The 24,089-nt window shown below is 38.5% G+C and overlaps 1 protein-coding gene across 3 annotated transcripts in view; it reads left to right on the top strand.

Annotated features, from left to right (window-relative positions):
- The window catches only part of SLC41A2 (solute carrier family 41 member 2), a 112,272-nt gene extending 89,207 nt beyond the window's left edge, over positions 1–23,065 (top strand). For all 3 annotated transcript variants that reach the window (XM_088025310.1, XM_028121688.2, XM_028121689.2), the window contains one exon: positions 22,653–23,065. In XM_088025310.1, the coding sequence (XP_087881436.1) occupies positions 22,653–22,838 (186 nt within the window). In that variant the 3' untranslated portion in view covers positions 22,839–23,065. The remainder of the gene's footprint in view (positions 1–22,652) is intronic.
- Positions 23,066–24,089: the final 1,024 nt, after the last annotated feature.

The following is a 24,089-nucleotide window of genomic DNA, read 5'->3' as shown; positions in this document are numbered from 1 at the left end:
TAGGGGTATATAGATAAAGCAGTATTCGTCATGATTGATCATTGGTGAAGCTGAGTGATGGTACATGAGAATGGTATGGGTTAATTTGTACTGTTCTTTTCTGTTTATGTTTGAACTTTTTCATAATGAGTTTTTAAAATTAAGGTTTTATTTCAGATGTTAACACAAAAGTTTTTTTGTTTGTTTTAGAGAGAGGAGAGGGAGAGAGAGGGTCTTAAGTAGGCTCCACGCCCAGTGTGGCACTCCATGCGGGACTCGATCTTACAACCCTGAGATCATGACGTGAGCCGAAATCAAGAGTCCCACGTTTAACTGACTGAGCCGCTCAGGTGCCTCTACCACAAGGGTTTTTTTCAGAGCATGTTAGCTTTCTAATTTTGGTCCTGTAGCTGTATCTTACATCAAGTGAAAAGTAAAAAGTCAACTTGAATTTGAAATTGTTTGGGACTTGGAATGGTCAAGTATTTTGTATCTTATTTTGCCCTTGGCACACACTAACTACATTTTTTGAAACTAATCTTTAAGTTTAAAAATCCACTTACATGTCACAAATTACATTAAGAATTTATTATGTGTCTTGCAATGAGAAGGAACCTAACAAATGTGTTTTTGTTATGTGCAGGAAGGCCACCAAACCACAGTCAGTAGCTGTGATGGATTGTACGGTTACAAATGTTCTTGCCCAGGGCCCAAGAGCAAGCAGGATTAGTTGGAATATGTCAAGGCCAGAGTCACCCAGGTGCCCCAGTTGCTGGCTTTAGAACATAGTTTTTTTCATCTGTGTCACATTAGCCCATTGAACCCACAACTTTGATTTTATAGAATCAGAGTGTACTTTCTTCCAAAAACTTAGAGATAATTGGGGTCTTTCTCTCTAAGTGATGATTTCCTCTGCTTCACATCTTACTGATTCAGATGCTTCATTAACTGCACAAAGACTGTTAATTTGTGAAATCAAAAGCATAATATGGAATTACAGGCTGTGATGAATCTAGTTGGCCTTCCTTCTAAGATCTACCGAAGGGAATCCTGGTATCTTCTTCAGGGTTTTCTGTCTCTAATTCATTTGTTTGCCTTAATCTCTGTAGTCTTTTTCAAGGATGTAGTATTTGACAGCATAATAAACCCAAGAAGGAACAAAAGTAACTATCAATCAAATAAGCAGACTGGCAATTTCTTGAGCAAAGAAGGAACAGGGTACATTGTGGCTCATTTCCGTATTTAATTTAAAGTCTCTACTAGTTTCCCTTTGTGTTTTGAAATCCTAACTGTGCTTCCTTTGTCTGTGAAAAGGCAAAAGCATGAAGCTTGGATGACAAACCCTTCATGAGGCAAAAAGATAAGCACATATAGAGTGTATTAATACTTTTTTGCTATAAAATATTTTAATGGAAAAAAAAGTGACTTTTCTAGTTCTATATACCTATTGAATCCCAACAAAGTGCTTGCTAATATAATTGGTAAACTATGAATCAGAACCATTTCTAAATGAAATTTTTAATTCCTTATTTTAGGCACTGATTGTTTCATGCAGAAAATTAGGTTATTAAGAACACTACTAAAATTCCAGCCTCACCAAATTCCATGAGAAAGTAATTGTGAAAGTTTGTTGTAGAAAATCTTTGCTTCTGGCTATATCTGTGGTTTCATGTGAGAGAAAATATTTCCTTTTTAAATGGTATAATGACAATAAGTTCTCAATATGTAAAATTGAGAATTGTACATGCCAGGATTTTATCAAATCCATAATAGTCTTCCAAGCACTGTGCTAGTCACCGTACAAAAGAAATAGAAGAAATTGTCCCTGGCCTTTACGATCTTTTCTCAGTTGTGGGAGATTGGACTTATATGCATGAAACAGAGAAGAGCCTAAGACTTCCCTCCCTATGACAATAGAGTCTTCCTCTGTAACTTCAGAATCAAACTTTTTTTGCCAATGCCTGGCTTTCATTCTTTAAAAGTGCTTCAGTAGATTTTTTTTTAAGGGGATGATCAGAGTATATATTATAGCTGATAACTTCAATTAATATCCATAAAGATGAAATTGTTCTTAGCAAGATAGTTAATTCTTATACTTTTTATTAATATGATTTTAAAAACAGGGCTCTCCTTAGTTTTTGTTACTACCTTTCAGTAGACAATATTTGGTTTTGAATTTTATACTTATGTGCAAATTGCACAGGTTCATATTCTCAGAAGAATTGTTCTTAGCAAATCTCAAGCCCACCTTAAACGAGCAAATGTGTGCCCCTCATAATAAAATGTATAATTAGGATATCAATTAATGAATTTCCTGATAATGGTTTCTGTCTTATAAATAACAGTTCATGGTCATTTTGACACCTGTGTTTGTTATATGACCACGGCCACAGCACAGAGTGTAAAGAGCAAACATCTTCCATTTCTTATCTAGTAGAACGTGCGTGGGGCAGAAATATGGTCTGTATAGTCACTAGAAGAAACACTGACCACATCTTAGTTCTGAAGTCACGTTCACATGATTTGGTACCATTTTAACTGTGAATAGAGACATAAAATTAATCTTCCCACAGAAGAAAAATAGTTATAAGCCAGGCTACCTATAATCACAAATGTCACATAGGAAGGACAAAGGAAAGGAGAGAGAAGATAAGATCCCACTATGCAGAATATTGTAGAAAGATCAGAGCTCCTTTGAGTCAGACATGAGTTGGAATCTCTGCTCTGCTACTTATTTTGTGACTTGAATCAAGTTTTGTAACTTCCCTGGCCTTATTTTTTTCCCCAACTCAGAGGATAGTAATGAGGGCTAAGCTAATGTGTATAAATTACTTGATGGAATTCCCAGGACATAATAAGTTTCCGATAATGGTAGTGGCTGCAGTTTATCATCATTATCGTGAGAGCCATCATTCCTTCCTTCCCCTCATTTTTGGAGCTGGTTATTCAATGCCCTGAGGCCTTTTTTTTTTTTTTTTAACTTCCTCACCATTCACCTTCCTTTGACCCCTGTTCTTTACTGCAGATCTCTCCTCTTGCTCTTCTGATGAGTGCCCTAAGCTTTAGATAGCACCCTTTCATTGCTTACCCTCATATTGATATCTCCAGTCTGGACTCCGTTTCTACGTCTCCAGTTATATGTTGGAAGACATCTCAAATGTGACATGTCCGAACTAAATTCCTCATTCTCCCCATAATCTTACCCATAGCTGGACAAGAAGCCACAAGGGGGTACAGTGAAAAGGGCAGTAGGCCAGGCTTAGGGCATACAAACAAAGATCCCCGAAACTTCTCCGGCCTTAGCTCCTGATACTGTCGAGTCCCTCTGGGATGGAGAGAGCCTTACTCACATAGACTTTATGCCATATGCACTGCTGGTGCCCCAGCTCCTAGCCATCACTGTCATCACCATTATCCTGCTACTGGTGGGACAGGAAGACTCCCAGACTAAGGAATAAGTATTTCTTATATTTTATATTCTTATATTATTTCTTAATAAGTCCCTTCCTAACTCTATGACTTTGGCTAAGTCACAGCACTGCTATGTGGCTTAGATTCCTCACTTGTAACAGAAGAGTGAAGATACTAACATTAAGGTGACCATATCAGTTTAGTCCAAACCAGGACACTTTTGAGAGTGAAAGGGAGCTGTTGATAATTAGAATGACGAGCAGAAACCATTACTACCCTGGGCAAATGAGGAAGCACAGTGACCCTAGCTATTACTCAGATCCCCTCCTGCATTCATGATGTTTGATTTTGTGAATTCCTACTTCTACAGTAAAGATGATTTGTTACAAATCATTGTACACACTGAGTAATATGTATGCTAATATTAAAATGAGCTGGTAACTGCAACAGGCTATTAATATAAAAATCAATAATTACTACTAAAGTAATACTAAGTTAAACTGGTTTTTATGTGTTGGCCAGAAACCCAGGCAATATATAACATGTTATTTTCCTGAAAAATTGTATTCCATGTCCAAACAGCCGATTTTTTTCGAACAGCTAATTTTTAAAGGGTCTGTTTTTACCCAGAAGTCTGTGTTCACCTCTCTATGCCATAATTTGACTTATATTGTAATGTTCAGTCGTATCTCCTCTTGATCTTGTGAGAGGAAAAGAGTACTGGTCTCCTTATCATCTAAATTGTTCATTCTGAACATTCCCATCTCTGACAGTTCCTGTCCCCTTCTTGAGGTTTGGTAATATCAGCCACTTTTTCAATATATGTAAAAGTTTCCCAAAACAGAGAGAAATTGAGTGACTTGTCCAAGTCCATACAGCAAGATGGAGTCTACAGTCTATCCTCCTAACCACTGTGTTTTACAAGAATAAGTTTGACACTTTGTTGTGCTCTTAGAGGGTCATAGTCCTTAGGATGGCAATTTCTGAAGACTTAAAGCTGTCTTTTTTCTCTGGTTTCATTAGATCTTCGTATTTCTTCCAGCCAGGCATTTTGCCTCAGAAGGGCATTCATTCCACAGAGTTTACACAGAATCTATGTCTTTTGAAGTCAAGTAGGAATCCAGTCAAGAACATAAATATACCCTGAGTGTCCCGAGAGAAGGACAAAGTACTATGGAATTTCAGTAGTGGGAGAGGTTTTCCCTGTGTGGGGAGGAAGATTTATAATGGATAAAATTTTGTTCTTTGGAATCCGTAGAAAATGCCATTTCAGCAAAAGGAAGTAAACTCGGGGGGATTTACAGAATATAGTAAGAAAACTTCTGGAAAATAAGGTTGAAAATTACCGATTGTGGCAAGATCATGAAGGATCTTAAAGGCCACACTGAAGAGTTTATTGTGTTTTATAAAATGATGATTTTCAGAATTAGTTCCACTTGCAACAAACTTGAGAGATCTGATACATTCATCTGATGGAGTGGAGTCTGTAGTATGTAAGGTCTTGGGCTCTGGTTTCCACCACTCATGCTTGTGTCAGCTTCGGCAAGGTAACCTCTTAGGGACTGTGTTTTCTCATCTGTAAAAACTAGCTAGAATAGATGCACTGTGTGGGTTGTTTTAAGGATGAAATGAGGTAATCCATGTAAGATGCTATTACTGTCTATTTTCATATCATCATCTTCATCTTCAGCAGCTGTGGATTATTGGAGTAATGAGTCTCTTAGGGGATCAGAACCTGTGGGATCTAGCATCAGGAGTCTCTACCGTGATTCCAGTGCCCCACTAATTCCTTGGAGTCATTCTTCTCAATAAGAATGGTGGCAGCACGGCCTAACTGGAATCCCGGGATAACCAGCCGCTAACTGAGAGTTCACTGGCTTAACCTTAGGCAATTTACTTAATTCCTTGGGGGTCTTATTGTTCTTGCCTGTAAAATGAGAATGATGATTCCTTTTGCACAGCAGCAGTAATGTTTAAATGTGTGGCACGTAGTAGGCCTTATTAAATGGTGAGCTCATATTTTTTTTATTACCACACTAACTCCTGTTCACAGATGGCATCTCAAAGGAAAGAGCTAAGCAACCAGGGGATTTTATTTTATTTCACTTTATTTTATTTATTTAAGATTTTATTCATTTATTTGTCCAAGAGAGGGAAAGAAGAGGGCATAAGCAGGGTGAGGGAGAAGCAGGCTCCCTGCTGAGCAAGGAGCCCAATGTGGGGCTCAATCCCAGGACCCTGGAATCATGACCTGAGCTGAAGGCAGACACTTAACTGACTGAGCCACCCAGGTGTTCCTTATTTATTTATTTTTAAGTAGGCTCCATGCCCAGCGTGGAGCCCATTGTGGGATTTGAACTCATGACTCTGAGATTAAGACCTGAGCTGAGACCAAGAGTTGGCCTCTTAACTGACTGAGCCACCCAGGTGCCCCAACCAGGGGATTTTAACAGGTTGGCTGACCTCATTCACATTCTTTTCTCTCTCCTCAAGATTTAAATTCACCAGATTTCAAATGGAAAGTAAGGATCTCTTTATTTCTGTGTTACTATTCTGCCTCTGTCTCTTAATTGGTTTCTGTCAATTTGGGCTAAAGGAAGAGTCTGAAGAGAATGACAAAGGGAATGTGAGGGGCAGATCAACAGTTCCAAGAATTTTTTTTCCTCTCATTTTAAAAAAATCTACTTTAGCTTTGGGAGTTGATGAATATGGTTACCTTAAGGTAGGCAGTTGAAACAGGTGAATTTTTGAGATTCCTTTTTCGCCTTGTGATTGCATTTTTGTGATATGATAGTGTGATGATGTTATTGTAGCTTAGGTTGTAAGGTCTGCAAATGGAGACACTTCCCTACATCCATATTTATGATTAATTCTCTAACCAAGTATGCTCGGGCTGCAGGCCAGTCAGGCACGAAAGATGAAATGATTGTCTGCCTCATTGGAGGGATAGCATGCTGCATCATGGGTAGCAAGGCATTGAGAAAGGGAACTCTTTTCAGGCTTGTCGACCCTGATGAAGATGAAGGTAGGGCCAAAGAAGCTGAGCCATCTTTTTCTAGTGTTCTGGTTAGGATGTAACCAGCCATGCTCTGGATCCTGCTGAGATTGCAGACATGACTTAGAGGACTTTTCACATCACCGACAAAAAATCTTATAACACAGTTCTGTGAAAGCACTTAATTGAAAAACATTAAAAACCATTACTCAAGAAATTTGCCAGAATAAAATCTTGGTTGGTTGTGATCCCAGAATATTCACCATAGAAATACTGACCTGATTGATTTTATAATTAAACATTTTTAGCTTATTTTAAAAAATAAATATTTAGTACCATACCAGTTTTTTTATTTTAAAGCTAAATGTCCATGTTAGTTCTATTAAAAGGAATGTTGGGGTGCCTGGGTCGCTCAGTCGGTTAAGTGTCTGCCTTTGGCTCAAGTCATGATTCCAGGGTCCTGGGATCGAGCCCCGCATCTGGCTCCCTGCTCAGGAGAGCCTGCTTCTCCCTCTGCCTGCAGCTCCCCCTGCTTGTGCATTCTCTCTCTCTCTCTCTCTGACAAATAAATAAAATGTTTAAAAATAAAAGGAATGTTTAAAGGATGTCAGAGGAGGATGAGACCATCATTCGGTATCTAAAAAAAAGAGACAAAGTGGAATTTATTGCTCACTGTTGTAAGGGAGCTATGCTGGGATCTGGCAGAATCTCTCCAACCCAGCAAACTACCGATCTTACATAGGATTTTAGGGAAGTATGGAGCTGAGGGATTGGCAGATGTTCAAAGGCACGAGTGGGTTGATGCCATCTGTAGAAGTATGGTTACTGGGGTGTGACTAGTGTTATTTGGTTGGCCCCAAGCCGTAAATGTATTGGACTGAATTTGTTCCTCATTGGCTACTTCAGAAGTAAGGACTGTCTTTGATTGGCTGGCTTTTAAAGTGTGTTCAGTAATGTAATTTGTTTGTTGACTGAATGAATTCAAAACCAGTTCTGATGACTTTCGGCTAAAGAATCATCAGTGTTTTCCTGAGAGTGTATGAACTTTCTAAATTCTCAGTCTCTGTTTTTGTTCTTCACTCAGTCAAAGCTGCAGGAGATCATTAGGGATCATCCAGACCTTCACCTATGTTGCTGATTCTTCTTGAAGATGGGGTTTCATTTGTGAAGATATGATTTTCAGTTTATATTAATCAGCAGGATGTCATTTTTTTTCTTTGAGTCATTTGCTGAAACATCTGCTGGCACAGTGGCTGTTGAAGAATTTGAGGCACTAGACAATAAACATCAAAGGACTGTGAGACAAACAAGAATAATGAAAAGTATTAGAAGAAGGGACTAGAATATAAGTCACTAGCATAACCTAAGATTTTTCAGGCGTGACCCAGAAAACAAGCATTCCCTAGGTAGCCAGATTGCCTTTTCGTTTAGCTTAGATATAGATTGCTTTGTTTCTTTTCTTTTTCTGTTTTTTAAAGATTTTATTTATGGGATGCCTGGGTGGTTTAGTCATTAAAGTGTCTGCCTTCGGCTCAGGTCATGATCCCAGGGTCCTGGGATTGAACCCCGCCCAAATTGGGCTCCCTGCTCAGCGGGAACCCTGCCTCTCCCTCATCCACTCCCCCGGCTTGTGTTCTCTTTCTCACTGTGTCTCTCTCCGTCAAATAAATAAATAAGATTTTATTTATTTATTTGACAGAGAGATAGAGAGCACAAGTAGGCAGAGCAGCCGGCAGAGGGAAAGGGAGAAGCAGGCTGGGACTCGATCCCAGGACCCTGAGATTGTGACCTGAGCCGCAGGCAGCCGCTTAACCGACTGAGCCACCCAGGCACCCCAGATTGCTTTATTTCATCTGTAATGTTGGTCAGCTATAAATAACATGAATGTTAGTGGTTTTGGTTGGCCAAAAGAAAGTCCAAAACCATTCTATTAGCTATAGCTGGAACTATTATTTTGATAGTCTTGTGTGGAAGCTGTCTACTTGTATGGTCATCTCTCTTCTGAGAATCTTGTGTTAATAGTCAGTTTTCCATGAATCATCTGTTTCTGGAAGTGCTCTGGAGAACCTGTTTTAGGTTCTTGACTGGTATTACCTTCCAGCTCTGCTAAGGTCCCTTCCACTTTTTTTTCTAGAGGATGTTGCTAGTTGTTTAGTCTTATCCAGGGATTATGTTTTGTTTTGTTTTGTTTTTAGCTGAATAATGGGCATTCCTTTCAGAAAGGGTTGTACCTGAATGTAGACAAAAAGACCAGGGATGATTTTATTCATCATCATAGACTCAGCACCAGCCCCTGCCTGTTACAGTAAATAATTATCAAATAAGTATCCAGCTTTATAGTATTTTTAGATTATTTTAGGCATTTCAGTCATGTTTCTTCATGCAGATTCTGATCTCATTGAAAGCAATAACTATGTCGTATTCTTTTCTGAATAAAGCTTATCACAGTGTTTTCTGTGTTAGGTATAAGTAAGTATTTGTTAAATTGGATTCAAGATGTATCGAGTGTACTTTGAGTATTTGGGCAAATACTGACACAGTTCCTCATTGTTTGAGTAGAAGAAGCCAGACCCAAAAAGAATACATAACATATTGTTACATTTATTTTCAGCACAGATAAAGGCATAAACAACAACAACAAAAGTAAGTGAAGTTTAATAACTAACCTGTATCAGATAAGAACTGTCTGGTGAGTGATCGGGATAGTTCTTCTTTTCTCGCCCATATTTGATGAGCCACTGTTCTTGGATACCTTACTTAAAAGAAGAGTAAGAACTAATATTTATTAAGTGCCTATTAACTGTCAGACATTTTTTTTAAAGATTTTATTTATTTATTTGACAGAGAGATAGCACAAGTAGGCAGAGTGGCAGGCAGAGGGAGAGGGAGAAGCAGGCTCTCTGTTGAGCAGGGAGCCGGACTTGGGGCTCGATCCCAGGACCCCAGGATCATGACCTGAGCCGAAGGCAACCGCTTAACCGACTGAGCCACCCAGGTGCCCGTCAGACATTTTTTATTGACCTCATTTCACGTAATCTTTTTAGAAGTTCTCAGAGATGTGCATAGTCTTCCCTTCTTTCCAAGTGATGAATCTTAGAGACTGAAAGCTTAAAAAATTTACCCAGAGTCACAGAAGTCTTTAAGTAATAGATAAAGCTTGAACTTAGATCTGGATTACTCCAAAGTCTTATAATTTGTTCTCTCTACTCCATCATAAGATAAGTAAAAGGACTGAGAATTTAACCAGGTAATCTCATTTTTATTAGTGGAGGATGACAGGAAGAGGTCCTCTACTCTAGGGCAGGGATCAGCAAACTTTTTCTGTAAAAGTCCAGATAGTCAACATTTTAGGCCTTGCAGGCCACATGGTCTCTGTCGCAAATGCTCAGCTCTGCTATGACATCACAGCAGCCTTAGACACTGTGTAAATAAATGAGAATGGCTGTGTCCCAGCAAAGCTTTACTATGGACATTGGAAATTAAATTTCCTATCATGTTGATGTGTCACAAAATACTGTTCTTCCTTTGATTATTTTCAACCATTTAAAAATATCAAAACCAGGGGCGCCTGGGTGGCTCAGTTGGTTGGGCAGCTTCCTTCGGCTCAGGTCATGATCCCAGAGTCCTGGGATCGAGCCCCGCATTGGGCTCCCTGCTCAGCAGAGAGCCTGCTTCTCCTTCTCCCTCTGCCTGCCTGCCACTCTCCCTGCCTGTGCTCTCTCTCTCTCTCTGTGTCATATAAATAAAATCTTAAAAATAAAAATAAAAATATCAAAACCATTCTTAGCTTATAGGCCGTACAGGTGTTGGGCCAGATTTGGCCTGTAGGCTGTAGTTTGCTGACCCCTGCTGTAGGCTGTTGCTGCAAAGAAAACTCAGAGTCTTTCTATATTTTTTTTAATTTATTAGTTTTTTAATTAGTTTCAGAGGCAGAATTTAGTGATTCATCTGTTGCATATAATATGCAGTGCTCATTACATCAAGTGCCCTCCTTAATGCCCATCACCCAGTTGTCCCATCCCCCCCCACCTCCCCTCCAGCAACCCTCAGTTTGTTTCCTAGAGTTCAGCATCTCTTATGGTTTGCCTCCCTCTCAATTTTCATCTTATTTTATTTTTTCTTCCCTTCCCCCGTATTCATATGTTGTGTTTCTTAAATTCCACATATGAGTGAAATCATATGGTATTTGTCTTTATCTGACTGACTTATTTTGCTTGGCATAATACCCTCTAGTTCCATTCACATTGTTGCAAATGGCAAGATTTCATTCTTTTTGATGGCTCAGTAGTGGTCTATTTTACACACACACACACACACACACACACACACACACACACACACACACCACATCTTCTTTATCCATTCATCTGTCAGTGGACATCTGGGCTCTTTCCATAGGTTGGCTATTGTGGACATTGCTGCTATAAACATTGGGGTGTAGGTGTCCCTTCAAATTACGATGTATCCTTTGGATAAATACCTAGTAGTAGTAGTGCAATTGCTGGGTTGTAGAGTAGCTCTATTTTTAACTTTTTGAGGAAATTCCATGCTGTTTTCCAGAGTGGCTGCACCAATTTGCATTTCCCCCAACAGTGTAAGAGGGTTCCCCTTTCTCCACATCCTCCCCAACATCTGTCATTTCCTGACTTGTTAATTTTAGCCATTTTGACAGGTGTGTGGTGGTATCTCATTGTGGTTTTGGTTCATATTTCCCTAATGCTGAGTGATGTTGAACATTTTTTCATGTGTCTGTTGGCCATTTGTATGTCTTCTTTGGAGAAATGTCTGTTTATGTCTTCTGCCCATTTCTTGACTGGATTTTTTGTTTTTTGGATGTTGAGTTTGATAAGTTCCTTATAGATTTTGGATACAGCCCTTTATCTGATAAGACATTTGCAAATATCTTCTCCCATTCTGTCGGTTGCCTTTTAGTTTTCTTGACTGTTTCCTTTGCTGTGCAGAAGCTTTTTATCTTGATGAAGTCCCAATAGTTCATTTTTGCTTTTGTTTCTCTTGCCTCTGGAGACGTGTCTAGCAAGAAGTTGCTATAGCCAAGGTCAAAGAGGTTGCTGCCTGTGTTCTCCTCTAGGATTTTGATGGATTCCTATCTCATATTTAGGTCTTTCATCGATTTTGAGTTTATTTTTCTATATGGTGTAAGAAAATGGTCCAGTTCAAATCTTACGTCCATTTTTAAAGTGGGTTGATTAATGGGGCTGTAAGAGTTCTTTATATATTCTGGGTAGAAATCTTTTGTTATATACATGTATTGAAAATATTATCTACCAATCTATATATTGTTTCTTCATTTTCATAACCATGTATTTTAACAGCAGAAGTTTAAATTTTAATAAAGTCAGTTTATCAATTTTTTCATTATGGCTAGTGCTTTTCTTTGTCCTAAGAAACCGTTGCCTATGACTGGCTTGTGAAGGGTTTTTCCTGTTTTCTTTTAGGAATTTTCTGGTTTTAGCCTTTTTTGGTGTCTTTGATCCATTTTGAGTTAATTTTTGTGAATTACAGATTAAAGTTCATATTTTTCCTTATGAATACCCAGTTGTTCCAGCAACATTTATTGGGAAAACTACCCTTACCCGGCTTGAATGACCTTAGTGTCTTTGTCAGAAATCAGTTTATGTATATGTGGGTCTATTTTTAAATTTTATTGCATTCCACTGATGTATATGTCTATTCTTATGCAACTGTTTTCTTTTGAGCCTTCGCATTTTTTTTTTTTTTACATTTTAGTGTCAAAAGAAATCATCTGTCATTCTTCTTAATTGCAAGCTATCTTCTTTATGTGGGTCTCAGTTCATTTATAGGAGTATTTGTATTTTTACAGCTATGGAGGTGCCAAATAACCAAAACTAATGTAGATGTTTTTCTATGTGATCCCTGCCAAATCAATATCCTTTTATTCTCTGCTCTTAACATGGAGTTCTCAGTGTGCTAGCATTTCAACAGCAGCAGTAATTATATTTATGAATCCTTGTGTGATACTGTATCTCAAACCTTATGGAAGTCCAAGTGGATTATGTCTTGGTTTTCATGCTTGTCACCTCTCATGGCTGCTTTTTTCTAAGATGTAGATTAGATTAATTACACGTTTCTTCCTTTTGTACTTCCAACTCTATTCCCTGCTTTTCTCAATATTCTGTCTCTAACCAGTAACTTTAAGAGACCTTTCTATATCGAGAAAAGATTGATTTTCAAATATCTCAATGATTTCTTTGTCCCTTCCTTTTATTTCCTCCCATTAAAGTGAGTTGTCTTCTTTTCAGGGTTTACCTTTCTTATGTCAAAGAAGTTCAGAACTGTACCTCTAATACTTTTCATTTTACCTGCACCTTTTTTTCCCCCTTACCTACCTTTAAAATGTTTTCCGGGTAGTTCCATGTTCTAGCAATATTTGTTACTCAGTTCCTATAGATTTCAAAATTATCCTTTTAAATCTGTTTTCTGAGACCATATGTCACCTAGTAAAGTGAAAAAACAGATTTCTGTACTGAGCTTAGGCAAGGAAGGGGTTTTTGGTCATCGTTTCATGGGCTTTTTTGTTTAAGTTTGAGCTTTGTTTCATATCATAAAGACATATACAGTCTCCACACTCAAAGACCACCACCACAAATATTTTGGTGTGCTATTAAAAAAATATTTTTAAAAAGATTACTTCTCAAATTTACAATACATATATTGGAAAGGCATACAATAAATGGTTTTAAATGAGTGAATATTCTTTTTTTTTCTTTAGTGAAATGTTTTGCTAGGTAACCCGCAGAAAGGCCTCCTACCTGAAAGGGAGATGGTATAGAAACAGGGCGATCTCTGGGCTATGGGCAGAGGGAGAAGGGGGGGCACCTAAGTTGCTCAGGGCCTGGTGTCTGCCTCCTGCATCTTTCCCTAATATTCTGTAGAAACTAGCAGCATTAAAGTAATTTAACTCAGTAGGAGAAAATCAATAAATGTTCATTTCCTATAGCTATTTACATATGCTTTATTTCTATCTTTATTCCCCTTCTTATTAGAAACTAAGAAACATCTGACTTTGCTTCACTTTTTTAATTTTAATTTTCATGTTGTCAGTTTCTAATGTTAAGTGACGTTAATTATCACTGGCTTTTTGTATGATTGGAACAGAATGACATGGTCAGACGATGGAGCGATCAATGGTGGGATTAACTGGGCCAGGGTTAATGAACACCCAGCCCAAAATTATGTTTTTTAAAAATTTTAATTATAGGGCGCCTGGGTGGCTCAGTTGGTTAAGCAACTGCCTTCGGCTCAGGTCATGATCCTGGAGTCCCGGGATCGAGTCCCACATCGGGCTCCCTGCTCGGCGGGGAGTCTGCTTCTCCCTCTGACCCTCTTCCCTCTTGTGTTCTCTATCTCTCATTCTCTCTCTCTCAAATAAATAAATAAAATCTTTTTAAAAATTTTAATTATATATTAAATATTGAATAGATTGAACAGTGACACACACAAGGTATGAAGAATAATAATTCAGTGAACACCAGGACACTCACTAGTCATCTTAAGAAATAGAACACTATCAGTATCTTAGTATCTGTACCTTTTAAAGCTACACATTCTAAAAGTTTCTTTTGGACAGAAGGTCTTTTTTTTTTTTTTTAAGATTTTATTTATTTATTTGACACAGAGAGAGAGGATGTGCACAAGCAGGGGAAGTGGGAGAGGGAGAAGCAGGCTCTCCACTGAGCAGGGAGCCTGATGTGCGGCTCGATCCTACGACCCTGGGCTCATGACCTGAGCTGAAGGCAGACGCTTAACCGACTGAGCCACTCAGACGCCCCCGGACAGAAGGTCTTCACCATTTTTGTGCCATGGACTCCTTAGGAATGTTACGGGCTCCTTCTCAAAATAAGATTTATTCATTTCCCACCTTCCTCCACCTGCCACCTTACAAAAATAGTTTAGACCAAAGAAAAGTTGCTTTTATTTAAATATCAGGAGTAGATTGAATTCCTGTTGACTGATAATCCTAAATTCTTCTGAGCAAACATTTATATATTCGATTTTAATGAGTAGGTTTCTAGTCTGGAAACTGGATTAGGGAAGCATATTTTTATAGGGGGAATAAATTCAGCCTTTGTAAGTTAGGGGTTTGGAAGAACTGTACTAATTTGCTACTCCTAGTGTTTATTTGCATCATATTTCTAAGCCTTCCTTCCCTGAAGAATCGTCTTTTTTACACAATACACAAGGCCATGACTGGCATTCAGGGCATTGAGGGAATGCTAGTACACAGGAATGTTGATTCTAGCTCTAAGAAGGAGCTGACCAAGAGAACCAATATCGCCCAAAGCAAATATATATTTTTGTACTTTGGATATTTATTTAAATTCCAAGCATTACATCTAGAACATGCAGAACAGGCTACCAAAGTTGCCTTTTCAGAAGGTATATTTACCTGAAGAATTTATGCATATTTCATAAAAACCAAACCAACGATGTAAAAAACACGGTCTACCCTAGTTTGATTTCAATGTGGTTTTGCAGTGAAAAGCATGCATTCCTCAAATTTTCGTTTTGTTTTTTTAAAAATAAAACATGTTGCATTAAGAAGTATCTGATATTTATTGTGATTTTAATAATTCATTACACTATGTTCCAAAGAAACACTGAAATCCTTTGTTAACTTGCAAAAAAAATAATAAATTGAAACCTGAGTGAACTTTAAGTCATCCTAATACCTTTAAAAAGAAATTGCATGGGAAGGAAGCTTAAATCCAATTAATGGAGTAAGAATGTGGGAGGGGGTGGGAGAAGACATGCAAGAGTGAGGCAAGTAATCGCTACGTAGTTCATGGCAACAGATTTCTTACCTTTGGACTCCAGAGCTAGAAAAGACTATGAAGACATAAATTCATCTATTTTAAGCCTCAGCTAAGGATCAGAGAGAAAAGTCACGTTGGTTAGTGAGTGTTAGAAAACAATGTTCACACTTCCATTCTAACCTTTTTTTTTTTAAGATTTTATTTGAGAGAGAGGGGAAGAAAAAGGGAGCGAACGTGAGTGGGGGGAGGAGCAGAGGGAGAAGGAGACTCCCAAACAGACTCCCCTCTGAGCAAAGGGCCCCACATGGGGCTCCATCCATCCCAGGACCCTGAGATCATGACCTGCACTGAAGCCAAGAGCCAGCCGCTCAACCAACTGAGCCACCCAGGTGCCCCCAATAACCTTTTAAATAAAGATCATAGATTCAGCATAATAACGGATGAACAATGAGGGTGGCATTAATATTTATTGAGTACTGACTGTGTACAGTACTTGCTTAACCCTTTACATATATAATTGAATTTCTGCAACCCGCAGGTAAGTAATGGCTATCTCATTGTGAAGGTAAGGAAGACTTGACAGTTTATTCACTTGTTGTCAGTAACACAGTCATTCAGAGGTAGAGCCCGTTCAGCAACACACATTTGTTTCAGGCTTATCATGGATAAGTGTTTTGCTAGAAACAAAGATAAGTAGAAAGATGACATCGCTTTCTCCTTCCAGAGATTTCAGCGTGAGATCCCTGGAACCTAACATGTCAGATGTACATGTTAGATCAGTAGCTTTCAAATGTTTTTGACCACAGCACTCAGTAAGAGATATGTTTAGGGGTGCCTGGGTGGCTCAGTCAATTAAGCTGACTCTTGATTTCAGCTCAGGTCATGATCTCAGAGATGCGAGAGGGAGTGAGCCCCGTGTTGGGCTCCACACTGGGCGTGGAGCCTGCTTAATTTTCTCTCTCTCCCTCTCCCCTCCCTTCTCTAAAAAAAAAAAAAGAAGAAAGAAAAGAAATATGTTTATACTGAAACTAATGCACACATATATAAATAAAATATATAAATATGTGTAATTTCATAGTTGAAACAAAAGTTGTATGAAATATCCTTATTAGCATGCTAATACTTTCTATTCTAACCCTGTTGTATTCTGTTTTATTCTATTTCATTTTTTAAAAGACTAGTTATGTTAAATTGATTTGATAGCTCATTCATGGGTCACATGTTGAAAAAAGATATGTTATATATATGTTTTAAAAAGTTCTTTTACATGTGTGTATAAAAAACTAGATACTACTGTTCCTCCAGAGCAACTCTAGCTGCTGCTTCTGTTATTTTATCTCTATGTTGTACTTGGATTGCTAATTTTGCTTTCTTAATTTAAGAAATTATCTATGGACTGTTAGTTATGGTAGATGAGGATCTAGCCATCTTACCCCATGCCTTATTTCCCCAACTTTCTTCCTCCTAATATAGGAAGTCTCAATTTTTATTTAATGAATAAGTATTGTTTATATTCTATGTCTATAAATATCATTTATCACAGAGCCAAGGCATGCATTATATTTTCTTTCTTTTTTAAATTTATTTTCTTTCTTTTTATCTCTCTCTGTTTTTTTTTTTGTTTTTTTTCCTGGAGATAATTGCCCTGTTTTTTCACTGGCATAGTTTCCTATATAACAATCCTTAATTTTTTCCCAAGTGCTCCATCACAGCTGTCACACATCTATACTTAGTTTTTTTGCCCCCAAACTCTGTTATATCAGATAATTTGCCATTTGCCTTGATCGTGGTGATCAAGTTTCATTTCCAGTGTTCTCCATCCACCTGCTGTGTCTAGACTCTGGCTCCCCAGACCACTGCAGGGCTCTCATCCCCGAGCCTTCTTCCCTCATTGCTCTCTTCGGTTGGCTCTTCTATTTCCCCATCCCCGTTCCTTCTCTCTCTCTCGATTCTCCCCTCATTCTGCATCAACACATTTTCAAGAAAGTTCCAAAGAAAGAGAACACGGGAGAAAACTTCCTGAGTGCATGCATGTCTTAAAATGCTATAGTTTTACCCTCAACACTTGGGTGATAAATTGACTGGGCACAGGATTAGGGATTAGAAATACCTTTCTCTTGGGATTTTGAAGGCGTTGCTTCCTTGTCTCCCAGTGCTGCTATTGGGAAAGTCAAGTTCTTGTTCCTTCATGTAGGACCTGTTATTTATTTATTAATTTTTTTTATTTGAGAGAGAGAGAAAGAGAGGGAGCACGGCGGGGGGAGGGGCGACTCCCTGCTGGTCAGGAAGTCTAATGTGGGCTCGATCCCAGGACTGTGGGATCATGACCTGAGCCATCCAAGCGCCCCTATTTTTTTTAATCATAGCAAATATTTATTATGTTCTTTCTATGAGGGAGGAATTGTTGTAAGTATTCTGCAGTATTTCATCTATGAGATAGGGATTATTTCCTCTATTTTACAAGGAGGAGATTGAGGCATGGAGAGTGTGAGTAGCTTGGAGTAGAGAAGGTTGTTGAATGGGGTGCCTGGGTGGCTCAGATGGTTAAGCATCTGCCTTCGGCTCAGGTCATGATCCCAGGGTCCTGGGATCGAGCCCCACATCAGGTTCCCTGCTCAGTGGAGAGCCTGCTTCTCCCTCTCCCACTCCCCCTGTGCACGTTCTCTCTCTCTGTGTCAAATAAATAAATAAAATCTTTAAAAAAAAAAAAAAAGAAGGCTGTTGACTGAGTACTCTCCTATCAGAGGATCGGGAGATAGGCCACTTAACTGGGAACCCTCCGAATTTGAACATCTGATGTCCTCTCTAGGGGGTTATACTCCTGCTTCCCACTGTTCTTGGAACAAACCAATGGTCTAAAGGAATCCCATTGTTAACTATGCAGACTTCCAATTAATCCTCATTCTTCAAACTTCATAGTTTCTAGTATTTTTGAGTCCTGTGACTTTCCCCTTCGGTTTCTCCAGAAAACATCTCTTTATTTTCTGAGCTGGGGAGGACAGTTGAAAGAATAATGAAAGAATTAGATCTTTGCTCACTCCACACACAGACACTTAAATACCCCTTTGGCATTAGCCCCAGCACCACTTGGTACTAACAAGTCCAAACCTTTTATGGACTTGGCAGGGCACACTAACTTCCTCTCTGGGGTGTCCGCCTGGGTAGGTATTCTAAGAGGTAGCTCAGGCAGCCCTGGTCAGTGACTTACCACTGCCCTAGCTGCTCACATTTTTTAAATTATAAAATACTAATGTACAGGAAGTTATAGGAAATAAAATAGCCTTGTATTTACTACGCGGCTTTATCAACCCTTAACAAATTATTTAAGCAACTATTTCAAAATGATCAATAAAAACGTATCATGTATATGGCTGGTGCCTCCTGTGTATCACTTCCTGGTCTCCTTTGATTCTGCTATGGAATGAATCTATAAACAACACATTGTATTGTTTTTCATATTTATGAGCCTTATTGGAATCATACTTTATGTAGACTCCTACTGCTTTTTGCATTGAAGTTATGCTTTTGAAACATACTCCTGTTGATTCATGGAGCTCTTTTTCATTCATTTTAGCTTCTCTGTAGTGTTCAGTTGTGTGACCTAAGAGTTAATTTATTTGTCAGTAGTCTTTTGAGGTTATCTCCAACTTTGGACTTTGATGACAGTGGTGCAGTGAATGTTCTTACACATTTCCGTGAGCGTCAGAGTTTCCCGCAGAGCTTCTGCAAGTACCCCAAGATATTGGTCCTCTCGGTTCTTGGGGTAGCTACTTGGGACTGGGATCAGTAAAGCCCCCAGGCCAGTCTCCTTCAGCCACGAACAGTTTTATCCTTACCCACGTTGCGGAAGAAAAGGGGAAAAAAATCATGTTTTCTATGTGGAATTGCTCAGTTGAGGAGATGCCCATCTTCAAATCTAACAGAGATTGCCAAGTTGGTCTGCAGAGTAGTTGTGCCAGTTTATGCTTCTGTTGCCAATGCAGAGTTCTTTTTACCGAAACAGTGCTGCACTGCTATTTAATAACATGGCCTTTAGTGTTAGACTCTAAAATGGGTTGGAGCCCGTCTCTGCCCATGAGCTGTGTGATCTCTGTGTGATCTCTGGCAAGCTTCCTACACTTCGCATATGCCTTCATGCCCTTTTATGTCAAAAAGGGATAATCATAGTCCGTAGTATATTCTAGAGGTACTTTGAGGATTAAATCAGTTGATGTGAACCTCTTTGAACACCGCATGTCCCTGTAGAAGGCCATTTTAAAAAAACAATGTTTGCTATTACTGTTGCTTATAAATTGATTTTTACCACTCAGATGGGTATGAAATGGAGTTTAATGTGGTTTAATTTGCATTCCCATATTATTAGGTTGAGCATCTTTTCAAATGTTTATTAACACTTTGGATTTCCTTTTCTATTCTGTTGGGTTGTTTCTTTTTCTTAGGAACTGTAGGAGTTCTCTGTATATTCTCTTTAAATATTCTGAATGCCAATTCTTTGTCAGTTATATACAGTGCAGAGCCTTTCATTTCCAAACTTGGAGCATGATTTCTAACTTTATTTATGGTGTTTATTGAACTATGGAAATCTTTAATATAAACTAATATGTTATGCATTTTACTTATGAAATCATTCTCCACATCAAGGTCGTAAGACACTGTCTTATAATATTTCTCAAGTATTGCTTTTTGTACTTGAGTCTTACCTAGAATTTATTTTGGGATATGAGGTACGGATGCTATTTTATTTCTTTCTGTATGAATAAGTGTCTCCTGAGTAGGGGTCAGCACACCTTTTTCTGTAAAGGGCCAGAGAGTAAATATCTTGGGTTTTGTGGACCATATGGTCTTTGTCACAACTACGTAGTTCTGTCATTGTAGTGCCAAGCAGGTCACTTAACCTCTCTGACTTGATTGCTCCAAATGAACATTGGGGAGAATAAGAGTGCCTATTTCATGAGAATGTTGTAAGGATTAAATTATAGACTAAATAGACAGGAAGTAAATGAATGGGTAGAGTGGAGTTCCAATAAAATTTTATTTATAAAAACAGGCAGCAGATTGAATTTGGCCCATGGACTGTAGTTTACCAACTCCTGTTCTAGATGAATCTAATCCATTCAATGCAGATGTTAAACAAGGAATTCATAAATTATATACATATCATATATGTATGATAGATATTATATATTACATGAATTTGTGTATGTAAATATATATGAACTGTACCCTGTATAAATATATAATAAGACACATATAATATAGATTTATTTCTATTTCTTGCCAATCCCATAGAAATTAGCTACCTATTCTCTTCAAAACTATTGTTTCCTCCTGTACACATTACTCACTCATCAGCATGTTTTTTAATTGAACCTCCATGTATTCCAAGAATATAGAGTTTACTGCAGAACTGTTCTATTTATAGGCGACCCCAATTTTTTTTTTGAAAACAGTTCTGTCTTTTGGTAACTTTTCTCCCACAGCCTAAAACTACCCTCTGAAGCTGCATATTATAAACTAATGTCTCCTCTTAATGTCATAACCTTCTTAAGTTTACATTCCCCGCCCTCCCTGCACAGGACAACAGTTCTTGTTCTCATGGGATACTCTTTGAGTCCCACTGATTCTCATGGATTCAGTCAAATAGCGAGTGCCTGCTTTGTGAGCCAGTCACTTTGTTAGACACTGAAGATGCAGGGGGGAACGAGTTCCTATGGAAATAAAGCATCTGGAACAAAACACACTACCCAGATGTGGCCTGGCCCACCCAGGGCCCAGTGGATGACTCTCTTTTGTGGTCTGTACATTATGCTTTTATTGATGTAACCTGAGTTCATGCTGCTTTATTACCTTTCTCTTTCTGCCTCCAGACCGAGGCTCTTATGAATTATCTCAAAGTCAGTATGGCAGACATGAGGCCCTCTTGGGTTTTCTTCAAATGAGAGAATTTAGGCTCAGAGTGGGAAGAACCTCGCCCAAAGTCATATAGCTGATGAATGGAAATCAAATCCACGTCTTACCATTTCCAAGTCCAGAATTATTTCTAATATTCCATGCTTCTTCACATAACACAGGTTGTCCTGATGGAACTTTCTTTGATCCCAAAACAGTCTTTGCCAGGGAAACACTAAAAAGAAACAGCCTCACACAAAGGAAAATGGGGCTTAAGACACAGCCTTTCTCTCTGACACATGTCCAAAGACATCTAAAGTTCACTCCTTTGGCATGGATACATGTCTGTCTCTCTGTTTAGACAAGTCAGTCTCCTCTCTGGTGAAGGTGTCAGAGCTAAACCATAGCACACAGAAGTTTAGAACTCAAGGCAGACACCTCACCTCCCTGGCCAACATGTCAGAACAACAAAAAATAACAGCCTGTTGGCGTAGACCCTGGACCAGGGGTGGGCTTCCTCCTGCACACACCAAGTGCCCTCACTGTCTGGGGGGCCACAGACTGTGACAGCAATGATGCTCTTAAGATCTACTAGTAGCAGACATCCGGTGAAAGCTTATTGTGTACCAGTGACTGATGATTTAGTCTATTATTTTATCCTCACAACATTCTGATGAAGTAGGTGCCATTATTATCTCTAACGTTCAATCAGAAATAGAATCTGACTTGCCTGCAGTTGGCGAGTAGGTGATGGAGAAGTGCTCACAGTCACGCTGCTGTTCCTGCCAACTGTCCAAAACCAGGGAACATTGACCTCTCTAATCCCATATCCCTTTTTAATACTAAAGGAGTTTGGAAATTAAGAGAATCAAAGAAAAAATATGAGAGGATTCAAAGGAAAATATCTGATCCCCAAAATCAAAAGCATTAAGATGGTCTTCATATTCCTGATAGCCTAGAAAATACTTATATCTATCACCTTAGTATTTGAATCACCCTTTAAAATATTTTGACTCTATGTCTACATCTGTGCATCTATGGAGATAGGTCATTCCTCATTGCACCTCCCTTCTGGTTATTGTTCTTACCATTGACTGACATGTCCCTTGACAGGCCACCCATGGCCTTATAATTAGTAAGTGAATGGTCGGTTCCCCATCTTTATTTCATTTGCTGCAACTGCAATAGGAGAATGTTATTCCTTATTTTAATTTTTATTTCCTTCTTTATATGTCTTCCTTCTTCACAGGTTTATCATATAGAAAGAAGTTGAAACAAACTGGTTTGGCAACTGTACAATATAAGGCTTATTGGGATTTGGGGGAAGCTTGAAGAAAATGAGATGGTATATGTAAAAAGTTGAAGAAAAATGTTATTAATTGCGGAGATACATGGCATTTTTTTCTTGTGAGAAGAAAAGGTTCCTGCCAGTTAAATATTTCTTCTTTTCAAGCATGGTTCTTGACTTTGACACACGCTCTTCCTTTCAGAAAGCTGTGGCGTAGACTTTATGGCCCAGTGGGCCTTATGTTTACTGGGCTAGGAGTGTCCAAGCTCCAGAAGTAATCTCTGGTGTTTTCTAGGTGTTTACCTTGCTGTGGATTGCTGACTGGATGGTCCATCACTTCTGGAGGAAAGGGAAGGACCCGGATAGCTTCTCCATCCCCTATCTGACGGCATTGGGTGACCTGCTTGGGACAGCTCTGTTAGCCTTAAGTTTTCATTTTCTTTGGCTTATTGGAGATCGAGATGGGGATGTTGGAGATTAATAAATCCTACAAACTGTTCTCAAGTCCCAAGGAGGAAAACATAAGACAACCACTTATGACTCTTTTTCAAAAATCTTAAATCAGTAGTTTGACTTCTACCAGGGTAATCTTCAGTTGGCCCTGATTCAATTAAATGGCCTTAACATTTTTTTAAGGAATTTGTGTTAAAACCAGAATGAACAGTGTTTGTGCTGCTTTTCATAGAATAAATGGTAATTTGACATAGATGTAGACATAAGCTCAAGCTCTGAAATTAATTAAATACGGAAGAAAATAGGATGTTTACAGTGACTAATTTAAAAACCACTGATGTAGCAGAAATGTACTTTATTATTGTTTAACTTATAATGCCAGGTTCGAGGAAACCAAGTTCTACTTTAGCCTGTCTTATCTCACAGATGTACTGTCCTGCAAATCCTACTATAAAATGAAAGGGACCAAAACCAAGCCTTTAATAGTTTTAACTATGCCCACCTCTCTGCTAGCTGAGGATAAATGATCAGCGACTAGCTCCCAACCTGACTTAAATATGTTCTGCTGAGCATAAGATAAACTTACCTTTCCCTGTGCCAGTGCGAATTTAATTTCAGCTCTGGACGGTCTTAGCAGTCTACCCTTTAAACACAGAATGACCTCGAGAGATCTTTAAAGAAAGCAGTGGGTCATTTTTGATCATTGATTTGTTGAAAGAATTTTGATCTTTTTAAGAAGACTGAATAGTCAAAACCAGAAGATAAACTGGGCTGCATTTGTAGGGACAAGATGGTGTGAGAAATTATGTGTGTTTGTGTGTGTGTGTGTGTGAGAGAGAGAGAGAGAGAGAGAACAGAGAGAAGGCAGAGAGAGAGAGAAGTGTTGGATGGAGAGGTAAATCTTGGATTGTTGATAGCAAAGATCATAGTGCTATTGAAATATTAGCATTATATAGTTGTTCTTAAACACATTTTACTGATATGTTTTTGTCATTTGGTCCACAGATTTTGCTACTCTCCAGGATTTACTATTTATTACCTGTATTATAATGAATGGTTTTTTCTTATGAAAAAAACTACCATTTAATATCACCATGATTATATTATGAGATTTCAAATGAACAAGTGATTCATTTGCTCTTTTGAAGAAGTCTATTGGAACTTTTAGGCTTACCATTTTAAAAGAGAAGTTGGTAGGTTACTTCCATGATTGGTCATGTCTGTGCATATCACCTATTTGCACAGGCTTATTTCTACATGGGACTCTATCATATACAAT

The sequence above is a fragment of the Eumetopias jubatus genome, unplaced genomic scaffold, assembly GCF_037043125.1.
Source record: "Eumetopias jubatus isolate StellerSeaLion01/CBP00866 unplaced genomic scaffold, mEumJub1_p1.0 scaffold_8, whole genome shotgun sequence".
NCBI classification, from domain to species: domain Eukaryota; kingdom Metazoa; phylum Chordata; class Mammalia; order Carnivora; family Otariidae; genus Eumetopias; species Eumetopias jubatus.
Note: the sequence above shows the minus strand (reverse complement) of the source record. Positions and strands in the feature narration are given on the sequence as shown.